General features: G+C 48.2%; 1 protein-coding gene and 1 pseudogene across 1 annotated transcript; both read right to left on the reverse strand.

Moving 5' to 3' along the window:
- Positions 1-6,031: 6,031 nt before the first annotated feature.
- On the reverse strand, positions 6,032-7,110 carry LOC147988500 (uncharacterized; annotated as a pseudogene).
- Positions 7,111-7,245: 135 nt separating this feature from the next.
- On the reverse strand, positions 7,246-8,496 carry LOC147988501 (uncharacterized). Its single transcript, XM_087534981.1, has one exon. It carries the CDS (start codon positions 8,494-8,496, stop codon positions 7,246-7,248), a length of 1,251 nt encoding a protein of 416 aa, XP_087391107.1.
- Positions 8,497-12,567: the final 4,071 nt, after the last annotated feature.

The following is a 12,567-nucleotide window of genomic DNA, read 5'->3' on the forward strand; positions in this document are numbered from 1 at the left end:
TGATTATTATTATATTTCCTTGTTCATGATAATCGTTTATTATCCATGCTATAATTGTATTGATAGGAAACTCAGATACATGTGTGGATACATAGACAACACCATGTCCCTAGTAAGCCTCTAGTTGACTAGCTCGTTGATCAATAGATGGTTACGGTTTCCTGACCATGGACATTGAATGTCATTGATAACGGGATCACATCATTAGGAGAATGATGTGATGGACAAGACCCAATCCTAAGCATAGCACTAGATCGTGTAGTTCATATGCTATAGCTTTTCTAATGTCAAGTATCATTTCCTTAGACCATGAGATTGTGCAACTCCCGGATACCGTAGGAATGCTTTGGGTGTATCAAACGTCACAACGTAACTGGGTGACTATAAAGGTGCATTACAGGTATCTCTAAAAGTGTCTGTTGGGTTGGCACGAATCGAGACTGGGATTTGTCACTCCGTGTAAGCGGAGAGGTATCTCTGGGCCCACTCGGTAGGACATCATCATATGCGCAATGTGACCAAGGAGTTGATCACGGGATGATGTGTTACGGAACGAGTAAAGATACTTGCCGGTAACGAGATTGAACTAGGTATCGGTATACCGACGATCGAATCTCGGGCAAGTAACATACCGATAGACAAAGGGAATTGTATACGGGATTGATTAAGTCCTTGACATCGTGGTTCATCCGATGAGATTATCGTGGAACATGTGGGAGCCAACATGGGTATCCAGATCCCGCTGTTGGTTATTGACCGGAGAACGTCTCGGTCATGTCTGCATGTCTCCCGAACCCGTAGGGTCTACACACTTAAGGTTCGGTGACGCTAGGGTTATAGAGATATTAGTATGCGGTAACCTGAAAGTTGTTCGGAGTCCCGGATGAGATCCCGGATGTCACGAGGAGTTCCGGAATGGTCCGGAGGTAAAGAATTATATATAGGAAGTGCTATTTCGGCCATCGGGACAAGTTTCGGGGTCACCGGTATTGTACCGGGACCACCGGAAGGGTCCCGGGGGTCCACCGGGTGGGGCCACCTGCCCCGGGGGGCCACATGGGCTGTAGGGGGTGTTCCTTGGCCTATATGGGCCAAGGGCACCAGCCCCAAGAGGCCCATGCGCCAAGAGATGGGAAAAGGGGAGAGTCCTATAAGGGGAAGGCACCTCCGAGGTGCCTTGGGGAGGATGGACTCCTCCCCACCCTTGGCCGCACCCTTCCTTGGAGGAAGGGGCAAGGGCTGCGCCTCCCCCTCTCCCTTGGCCCTATATATAGTGGGGAAAAAGGAGGAGCAAACCAATCTAAGGCCTGGCGCCTCCCTCTCCCTCCCGTGACACATCTTCCTCCTCCCGCAGCGCTTAGCGAAGCCCTGTTGGAATCCGCTACTTCCACCACGCCGTCGTGCTCCTGGATCTCCATCAACCTCTCCCTCCTCCTTGCTGGATCAAGGCGTGGGAGACGTCTCCGTTCCGTACGTGTGTTGAACGCGGAGGTGCCGTCCGTTCGGCGCTAGGATCATCGGTGATTTGAATCACGACGAGTACGACTCCATCAACCCCGTTCTCTTGAACGCTTCCGCGCGCGATCTACAAGGGTATGTAGATCCACTCCTCCCTCGTTGCTAGATGACTCCATAGATTGATCTTGGTGACACGTAGGAAAATTTTGAATTTATGCTACGTTCCCCAACAGCAATGACGTGAGAGGTTCAGGGAGATACTCGTCGTGGGGATGCGATGGATCGCCCCCACCCGCGCCTCCATTAGTGCGAGGGAAACCAGGGGGACTGTGTGCTCCATCGACCGCCAGAACCTTAGCCGCTGGATCGCTGCTGTCGCACTCGGATGCGGTCTCCACGGAGCCAGTCGACAGGTCGAACAGGCCGTAGAGGGATTCGACGGGCTCGATGGTCGCGACTTGCGGGGCTGCCGATTGGCGGGCCACGGCGTGCCTCACCCACCGCTGAAGTCTCGACCGACCGGAGCGCTTGCGCTGGTGGGAGACAGGGCGGGGAGACGATACGGGGGCCGACCCATATTGGGTCGACGGTTGCTGCAGGAGGACGCCACGAATGCATGCGCGGAAATGTGTCGCACCGCGGGCGGGGAGCGCGTCGATGTCGAGCGGTGCCTCCTGAAGCCAGGCGGAGTCGTCGACGATGAAGGTGAGTGCGCCGAGACGGATCTCGCGGTCCTCCACCAAAACTCCGCAAGAAAACATGATCAAAGGGATCGAGAAAAATCACAACTTCTCCAACTAAGCGCTACGATTCCAGCCCCACGGTGGGCGCCAACTGTCGTGGTTCTAACTCTGACAGTGATGTAGGGGGGTGAGTATGGAGAGGCGAGATCCTAGCTATTGGGAAGTTGTTACACGCGAGGTTTACGAGTTCAGGCCCTTCTCAGAGGAAGTAATAGCCCTACGTCTCGGAGCCCGGAGGCGGTCGACTGGATTTATACGTGTATGGATTACAGGGGTGCGAACCCTTCCTACTGAGGAGGGGGGTGGCTTATATAGAGTTCGCCGACCCCCTCCTGCCCTCAGTAATGCAGGGTTTAAAGTACATTTAAGATGGGGCGTTACTGGTAACGCCTCTAATAAAGTGTCGTAATGACCATGAAGACTACTTAACAGCTGACCGTTTGCCTACGGAGTGACTGTAGATCTTCTGGCAGTCGAGTGAATAGCTTCATGGTCGAGTGGTAGCTTCTTGGTCGAGTGTTTTGAACCTGTCGAGTGGGATGCCTTTAAGTCGATTGAAAGGTAATTACTCCCAAGGGTGTCCTAGAGTAGGACTCTTCGGTCAGGTCCGTGTCCCTACCCTAGGTACATGTCTTCATCACTTCTCACACAAAGATCCATGCTCACATGTAAAGCTAGGCAGATCTGTCGCGAGGCCAGTCCATTCTTTGCAGAAAATTGTTGCTGGAGGCTAAAAAAAGAAAAAAAATTGCATTTGTTAAGTATAAACCCTAGAAGATGTTTAACCCTAGCTGCTGTTTAACCCTAGCTGCGTGGAGGAGAGGACACCATGGTTGCTGGAGACTAACCTTGCTGGTCACTGAGTCATCTTCAGAAGAGGTTGGGAGATCATCCCAGGACACCATGGTTGCTGCTGAAGACCAGGGGAGCAGGAGCAGAGGAGGAGTGGAGGAAGAAGAGGAAGAAGAAGGGGACCTGGTAGTGGATCTGGTGGAAGAGGAGGAAGAAGAAGGGGACCTGGTGGTTGCTCTGGTGGTGGTGGACCTGGTGGTGGATCTGTTGGTGGACCAAAGGTGCATGCATAATACAAGTTACAGGGTGTGCTGTGTTGCCATTTCAAACCAATTGTAGGGTGTGTAGTGTTGCCATTTCAGATAGGTGGCAAAGTTCAGTTAAGCTAACTAAAATTTGTAATTTTGAAAAGATTACTAAATTGAAGTTCAGTTAAGACAAATTTCAGTTAAGACAAAGATAACTGAATTTGTATAGTTAACAAAATTTACAGAGTTGTCTGAATTTAGTTATATGACAAAGTTCAGTTAACTTATAGCAAACAAGACACTTTTGGTAGCTTCTTCTTTTGGATTGTTGCCTTATATAGCAACAAGACACTTTTGGTCTCATTTTGCCTTATATAGCAACAAGTTCAGACAAATTCAGTTAACTTATAGCATCTAGACAGTAGCATCAACAACATCAACTAGACAGCATCAACAACATAGTTCAACAGAGAACATAAAACAACATTAGATTAATAGTTCAACTTCATCAACATCTCAAACAGCATCAACAACATAGTTCAACAACCACTTTAGTTCAACATTGCCAACAGAAATTAGAAATAACTTATGTGCTTAATATGCAAGCACACCTAACAAACTACAGTATTTTATAACTTATATGCTAAAAATTTGTATATTTCAGCATACCTAACTAACTAGAACTGCATCTTCTGCATGTTGGCAACTGCATCTTCTTCATCTTCTTTAGTTCTTCATCTTCTGGAGGCGCTCCGAGCGGCAAACCTCCATGTCAGCTGCCACCTTCCTCTTCTTCATCCTCTTTGGCTGAGCTGCGACGTCCACCTGTGCTTGTAGGGCCAAGACCACCTCCACCTCCTGCTTCACGATGTCAGGAACATCGGGAAGCAGCTGGACATCAATGGGGTGGTGCTTGTCACCCTCCCTGGCGACGGGTGCCACCATCTGGACCTCCGGCTCGGGGACAACGGGTTCCGCCACCTTGACCTCCGACTCATCGTCAGAGAGGACAATCACCTCCGGCTCCTCCCAGCCAATTGACCAGGATGACTCGGCGGCGTAGCCAGAGTCGTCGTCGGAGCTAGAGTCGTACTCCGAGTCGGACGAGATGTACTCGGAGACGTTGTCGCGCCCGAGGAGGTCGGACTGGTAGTGGTCCCAGAAGGTCGTGTTGACAGGCGCGGGGACGGCCAGGTTGACGTTGTGGACGCGCTCCGTTCGCGAGCCAACGCGCAACGGATCCGGCTGCCTCGGCTCGGTGGCGGACCGGTACATCCACCACCGGGCTCGCTGCCCCGGGTTGTCGGAGCGCGTCTCCTGCATAGCGAAGCAGAGGACGAGTGCATAATGGATACCGTTGTGGTCGGGGCAGGCGCGGTCCAGCTCGTCGTCGGTCATGACCTTCAGAGGCCACGCGCGTGGTGACGCAGCATCGCACAGCTGGGGAACCACTCCCCGTTCTCCGTCAGGTCCACGCGCATCGCCTTGTCGTCACCTGCGAGGTCATCGATGACCCTCTTCCAGGCGGGGCAGTTCTCCATGTTCGCGGCGGCGGTGTGGTGGTCGGCGGCGAGGGTTTTCTTGACGGCGGGGGTTTGGTGAGGGGTAACCGAGGCGACGTGGTTTGGTGCGGGGTGGATTGAAGGTGAGTGGAGAGTGGAGCGGTGGGTGGGTGGGCTTAAAAGCAGAGGAGGAAACCGAGGAAACAGAAAATGCATGGGCCACTAGCAACTACTATAGTTAGTTTAGTACCTACCCTTTATCAAAGCACTACCACTTACCCCACTGGCATTGCCCCAAATGTTCAATACCACAGGTCCTGGGTTTGAGACCCAGGCAAAACTTTTTTTGTTTGATTTTTAATTTTTTTTACTTTAAACAAAATTTGGTACATAAAAATTGAGCAATAGCTCTCAAATTCAGTTTGCAGCAAATAGAGCAACATAAATTCAATCATAAAAATTACAACTTGAGCCTCAAATTCGGGTCCTGGGTTCAGTTTGCAGCAAACTGAGCAATACAAGTTCAGTCATAAAAATTCAGTGAGCCTGAAATTCAGCAAAGATGGACACAGAAACAAAATTACAATGCTGCATCAAATTCAGTTTGCATCAAATTACTTATGTCTCACTGAATGAGCTACATTTCAGCTCTATTAGTTTCTTCATTGAATGAACCACATTTGAGCTCAATGAGCATCAATTTACTCAGATTTAAGTTTCTGCCAAAAAATCACTGAGTTACAAGTGCAATAGCACTGATTCATCTGAACTCATCAAACATGTTGACTCTGTTCTTCTTGGGCACACGTCCTCTTCATGTTGGTGCACTTGGGCAAACTGATTCAGCTCTTCTTCTCTTGGCCTCTTCTTGCTGTTTCTTCTTTGCTTCTTGATCTTGTTTTTTCTTCAGTGCAATAGCTCTCTTTGCTTCTTGCTCTTCTCTTCTCTTCATTGTTGCATCTGCCTTAGCTGCAATTGCTTCAATTGCCCTGGCCTCCTTCTCTTCTTGTAATGCTGCTTTTCTTGCTGCCGAAGCTTCCATCTTTGCTGATGTTTCCTCAGCCTTCTTCTCTTTTGTTGCTCTTCTTCTTCTGGCTGCCTTCTCTGCTCTCCTGATAGCAATTTCCTTCCTCTTTGCTTCAGCCTCCTCTGCTCTCCTCTCTGTCATCTCATTCATTGCCTCTAGTGCTTCATCTCTCCTGGCTGCCATCTGCCTTTCTTTGTCTCTTTTCATCTTCAACAACTTCATGGTCAGGTTGCCACCATTTGTAGCTGTTGTTGTATGTGCTCAAGCTTGAGAACTGGATGCCTGTAATATGAATGATGAATCTGGTAGAGTGCCTTCAGTTTCTTCTGTAGGTACAGGCCTAGACTGCTGCATCTTAAAAAGCATTGTATATCCAAAGTCTTGCACCTGTGCACAGCCAATCATCACATGCTATCATCACTGGTGTATCATATTAAATACAACCTAAAAGAAATGGACAAAAAAGATTAGAATTTACCTGAAAAACAACTGGTGTATCATATTCATCCTCTTGTTGCTGCATTGGGCAATCATTATGTGTGGCATTGACATCCTCCTGTGTAAGTTGGTCATCATCTTGTGTGACATGAACCTCCTCCTGTGTGACTTGCTCATCATCTTGTGTGACATGAACCTCCTCCTGTGTGACTTTCCCACCATCTTGTTGTGCCATAACTGGTTCATCATCAGACACATCCTCAGGAATAGCCCTTGGCCCCCTTCTCACTGGTAGTTTTGGCAAAATGCCAGCTTTTCTAGTATCACATCCTTTGATGTTGTGGCCCTGTTCATGGCAGTATGAACATGTTATTGTGCCTCCATGTCTGTTCAGTACCTTTGTGCCATCTTTGTTTTTAATCTCATAAGGCTGCTTTCTCCTACTCTTGTTTGAAGGCCTCCCAACTTTCTTTTCATAGACAGGTGGTTTGATTTCACAAGCATTCATCTTCTACCACTCACTCCTATCTCTGCAAGGCTTGATAATTGGCTTGTATGCTAACTTGAATGCTTCTATACTGTAACAGGAGTGCACCAAACTCTCTGGGTCAATTCTCTCATGTCTACAGCATGCAATTGCATGGTGGCATGGAACTCCACTAAGATCCCACCTTTTGCATGTACAACTCTCTTCCTTGAGGTCAACAATGTATGTCTCGGTCCTGTTGTCAACCTGGAAGATGCCATCACCAGCCCCTGAAACCATGCATGTAGCTGCCAGCTCTATATTCCTTTGAATTCTTTTTTCTTATTTTAGGGCATACAGAACCAGGCCAGTTCTCTGCCTCTTTTCTTTTGTTGTAGAATCTGACCATGAGCTGAGTTTTGATCTTCTCAACCATTGATCTGAGATGCATCTCCCTGGCCTCAATAATATATTTGTTGAAAACCTCACAATTGTTGTTCAGAAGGATATCACACTTGACCAAGTCTCTTTGGAAGCCCCTAACCCAAGTGTTGGGTGGTAGTTGCTCAAGTCATTTGTATGCTTCTATGCTGATGACCTTCATTTCCTCCATGCTTGCAGCCCACAGCTCTGGTGTTGTGCTCCTTGCACACTTCCATAACTGGTTCTTAAGAACATCTCCTTTGTGTGTTTGCTGAAAATTCTGCCATATATGGCTAACACAGTGTATGTGCTCTGCATCAAGAAAGTGCTGCCTCACTCCCTTGATCAGCCCCTTTTGTTTGTCTGACATTATAGTCCATGGCTCTGTGTTCAGAATTCCCAAGTCACTCTTCAGGTTTGACAGAAACCATTTCCATGTGCCAGTGTTCTCTACCTCAACAACAGCAAAAGCTAGAGGGTAAATGCAGTCATTAGGATTCATGCCAACAGCACACGGCATAACACCTCCATACTTTGTCTTTAGGTGGCATCCATCCAAACAAATGGCAGGCCTACATGCTTGCATGAAACCCCTTTTGCAGGAATCCAGAGAGAAATAACAACTTCCAAATATGCCATCATTGACACCTACATAGAAAGAGCTGCCTGGGTTTGATCCTTTGAATTCTGCTGCATAATCCCACATACTGTTATACTGCTCTAATTCATCTCCTTCAATGACTTTCTTCACTAGTCTCCTGGCCCTTCTAAGTTTGCTCCTTGTGGTTGTCATGTTCCAGTCCTTCTGAACAACCCTTGAAAAATTCTTCATGTTCATGTTTTCATCTGCTCTGAATGCATCAAGATACGTCCCTGCCATGAAGGGGGCAGTGAATGACTTGACATTCCATTTCTTTATGCAGGTATGATTTGGGTTATACTTCTTGATCATGAAGCACTTGATTCTCCCATCAAATGATGCATACAAAGACCATGGACACCCATCTTCACAAATGCCTTTAACTCTTTTCCTATCATTTCTGGGGCACTTGATGTCAACCCTTTCATGACAGCTATACTCCTTGATAGCCCTCCTCGGTAACTCAACACTAGCAAATGTCTGGCCCACTTTGAACTCTGGTTTAGCCAGGTCCTCTTCTCTGAAACTTTTGAAATTCAGCTTAACCTTATCTTCATCTGATGAAGGCAAGCACATGTCCACATCTTCAGTAGGATCATCATCTTGGACTGCTTTACCTTTACCTTTTTCACAATCAACATTCTTGTCAAACAAGTCATCATCATATTGCAGATCAATGTCTGAATCAACAAATTGTGGAATGTAATCTTCATCTGAATACTGCATTACTAAACAACCAACTGTGTCTGCTGCATCCATGTTCAAACACCTAGAGGATTTCCTGACCCTAAACCCAAACTGAGATGAAAGGTAAGTTGTTCCTGGCTGAGGTGGACTTGGTATGAAATCATCTTCTTCTGACTCTGCTTCACTTTCTGACTGTGTTTAATCTTGCTCCTGCTCCTGAGCATGCTGAGGCAACTCTTGTTCCACTTGAGGGAGCTCAGCCTGCTCCTGTTCCACTATAGTGAGCTCAGCCTGCTCCTCTTGCTGCTTTTCTTCCTACTCCACTTGCTGCTGGTGTGCCTTCTCCTTCTTTGGCCTAATTCCACTGAACCTGACAATTGGAGGATCCCCATCATCAGAGTGAATAGGAACGGGAGATATAAATGATCTCATGCTCTCATCATGATCAAGGAATATCTGTTGGAAGTGGTTGCCATTCAGAACACAATCCTTCCAACAGATATTCCTTGACAGATCGAGTACAGAAGCTGCTGGCGACGGGGACATACCATAAAGGGGCGGCGAGGCATGCTCGTCACGACGCATCGGTGCGAGAGGGACGTCACGCATGCCCCTCCCAAATGGCGCAGACGGCGGCGGCGGCGCGTCCGACGACGAGCTCATGGTGTCGTCGCCACGCTCGCCCACGCCGGAGACGATGAATCACCTCGGCAACGACGACGAAACAGGGGAGGAGAAGCAGGGGAGGGAGTGGCTCGGTCCGACCCGACCAGGTGGCTTGATCCGACCAGGTGGGAAACCAGGTGTGGGGAGGAGATCTTTTAATAACTGCCAGTTTTGCAAAAAAAACCCTGGTTGCCTGCGTATTCGAGCGAGCAAGTGCATGTGGCAGTCAGCGCACCGTTGGCAGTCGTTGACTCGAGCCAGCTCAGCGCGTACGTATAGAAAATCATATTTTGGACCGTAGATGAACCCCTAGAACAAGTTTGGTGATCGTATTGTGGGTATTTGTAACCACAGGGACTAAAGCTAACGCCAATGCAAGTTAATGGACCTGTAGTGAATTTTTCTCATGTAGAAAACTTACACTGGGGTGCAGTTTGTTCGGGTCGCTGGGGGCTGGAGGTCGAAGACGGAGTGGACGCGGATCCCTGAGCCCGAGTCCGCCGAGAGGCCGACCAGGTGCGGATGTGGCCTGAGGAGGTGCTTCGGCGGGAGGAGCTGCGACGGGGAGAGAGAGCAGCACCACTGCGGGGAGGACGGTCGGCGGGGAGAGTAGCGGCGATCTGGCGCGGCGAGGGAGTTGGGGAAGACGGCGGATCCGGTGCGTGCGACGCCGCAGGGGGGGTGAAGGAAATATGCCCTAGAGGCAATAATAAAGTTATTATTTATTTCCTTATATCATGATAAAGGTTTATTATTCATGCTAGAATTGTATTAACCGGAAACATAATACATGTGTGAATACATAGACAAACAGAGTGTCACTAGTATGCCTCTACTTGACTAGCTCGTTAATCAAAGATGGTTATGTTTCCTAACCATGGACAAAGAGTTGTCATTTGATTAACGGGATCACATCATTAGTTGAATGATCTGATTGACATGACCCATTCCATTAGCTTAGCACCCGATCGTTTAGTATGTTGCTATTGCTTTCTTCATGACTTATACATGTTCCTATGACTATGAGATTATGTAACTCCCGTGTGCCGGAGGAACACTTTGTGTGCTACCAAACGTCACAACGTAACTGGGTGATTATAAAGGTGCTCTACAGGTGTCTCCAAAGGTACATGTTGGATTTACGTATTTCGAGATTAGGATTTGTCACTCCGATCGTCGGAGAGGTATCTCTGGGCCCTCTCGGTAATGCACATCACTTAAGCCTTGCAAGCAATGCAACTAATGAGTTAGTTGCGAGATGATGTATTACGGAACGAGTAAAGAGACTTTCCGGTAACGAGATTGAACTAGGTATTGGATACCGACGATCGAATCTCGGGCAAGTAACATACCGATGACAAAGGGAACAACATATGTTGTTATGCGGTCTGACCGATAAAGATCTTCGTAGAATATGTAGGAGCCAATATGGGCATCCAGGTCCCGCTATTGGTTATTGACCGGAGACGTGTCTCGGTCATGTCTACATTGTTCTCGAACCCATAGGGTCCGCACGCTTAAGGTTTCGATGACAGTTATATTATGAGTTTATACGTTTTGATGTACCGAAGGTTGTTCGGAGTCCCGTATGTGATCACGGACATGACGAGGAGTCTCGAAATGGTCGAGACATAAAGATTGATATATTGGAAGCCTATGTTTGGATATCGGAAGTGTTCCGGGTGAAATCGGGATTTTACCGGAGTACCGGGAGGTTACCGGAACCCCCCGGGAGCTATATGGGCCTTAGTGGAAAAGAGAAGGGGCAGCCCAAGATGGGCCGCGCGCCCCTCCCCTCCCTTGGTCCGAATTGGACAAGGAGAGGGGGCCGGCCCCCCTCTCTCTTTTTCCCCCTCCGCGAATCCTATTCCAACTAGGATTGGGGGGGGGGGGATCCTACTCCCAGAGGGAGTAGGACTCCTCCTGGCGCGCCTCTCCTAGGCCGGCCGCACCCCTCCCTTGATCCTTTATATACGGAGGCAGGGGAACCCCAGAGACACACAAGTTGATCCACGTGATCTTATTCTTAGTCGTGTGCGGCGCCCCCTGCCACCATAGTCCTCGATAATATTGTAGCGGTGCTTAGGCGAAGCCCTGCGACAGTAGTACATCAAGATCGTCACCACGCCGTCGTGCTGACGGAACTCTTCCCCGACACTTTGCTGGATCGGAGTCCGGGGATCGTCATCGAGCTGAACGTGTGCTAAAACTCAGAGGTGCCGTAGTTTCGGTGCTTGATCGGTTGGGCCGTGAAGACGTACGACTACATCAACCAAACGCTTCCGTTGTCGATCTACAAGGGTACGTAGATCACACTCTCCCCTCATTGCTATGCATCACCATGATCTTGCGTGTGCGTAGGAAATTTTTTGAAATTACTACGTTCCCCAACAGTGGCATCCGAGCCTAGGTTTTATGGTTTGATGTTATATGCACGAGTAGAACACAAGTGAGTTGTGGGCGATATAAGTCATACTGCTTACCAGCATGTCATACTTTGATTCGGCGGTATTGTTGGATGAAGCGGCCCGGACCGACATTACGTGTACGCTTACGCGAGACTGGTTCTACCGACGTGCTTTGCACACAGGTGGCTGGCGGGTGACAGTTTCTCCAACTTTAGTTGAACCGAGTGTGACTACACCCGATCCTTGCGAAGGTTAAAACAGCACCAACTTGACAAACTATCGTTGTGGTTTTGATGCGTAGGTAAGATTGGTTCTTGCTTAAGCCCGTAGCAGCCACGTAAAACTTGCAACAACAAAGTAGAGGACGTCTAACTTGTTTTTGCAGGGCATGTTGTGATGTGATATGGTCAAGACATGATGCTAAATTTTATTGTATGAGATGATCATGTTTTGTAACCGAGTTATCGGCAACTGGCAGGAGCCATATGGTTGTCGCTTTATTGTATGCAATGCAATCGCGTTGTAATGCTTTACTTTATCACTAAGCGGTAGCGATAGTCGTGGAAGCATAAAATTGGCGAGACGACAACGATGCTGCAATGGAGATCAAGGTGTCGCGCCGGTGACGATGGTGATCATGACGGTGCTTCGGAGATGGAGATCACAGGCACAAGATGATGATGGCCATATCATATCACTTATATTGATTGCATGTGATGTTTATCTTTTATGCATCTTATCTTGCTTTGATTGACGGTAGCATTATAAGATGATCTCTCACTAAATTATCAAGAAGTGTTCTCCCTGAGTATGCACCGTTGCGAAAGTTCTTCGTGCTGAGACACCACGTGATGATCGGGTGTGATAGGCTCTACGTTCAAATACAACGGGTGCAAAACAGTTGCACACACGGAATACTCAGCTTATACTTGACGAGCCAAGCATATACAGATATGGCCTCGGAACACGGAGACCGAAAGGTCGAGCGTGAATCATATAGTAGATATGATCAACATAATGATGTTCACCATTGAAAGCTACTCCATTTCACGTGATGATCGGTTTTGGT

Source organism: Triticum urartu, chromosome 1A (genome assembly GCF_056163025.1).
Source record: "Triticum urartu cultivar PI428250 chromosome 1A, HENAU_Tu73, whole genome shotgun sequence".
NCBI lineage: Eukaryota > Viridiplantae > Streptophyta > Magnoliopsida > Poales > Poaceae > Triticum > Triticum urartu.

Bases quoted from the DNA above. Each gene is read 5' to 3' on its own strand.
- LOC147988501 (XM_087534981.1), bottom strand. From the start codon at position 8,496: ATGGATGCAGCAGACACAGTTGGTTGTTTAGTAATGCAGTATTCAGAT.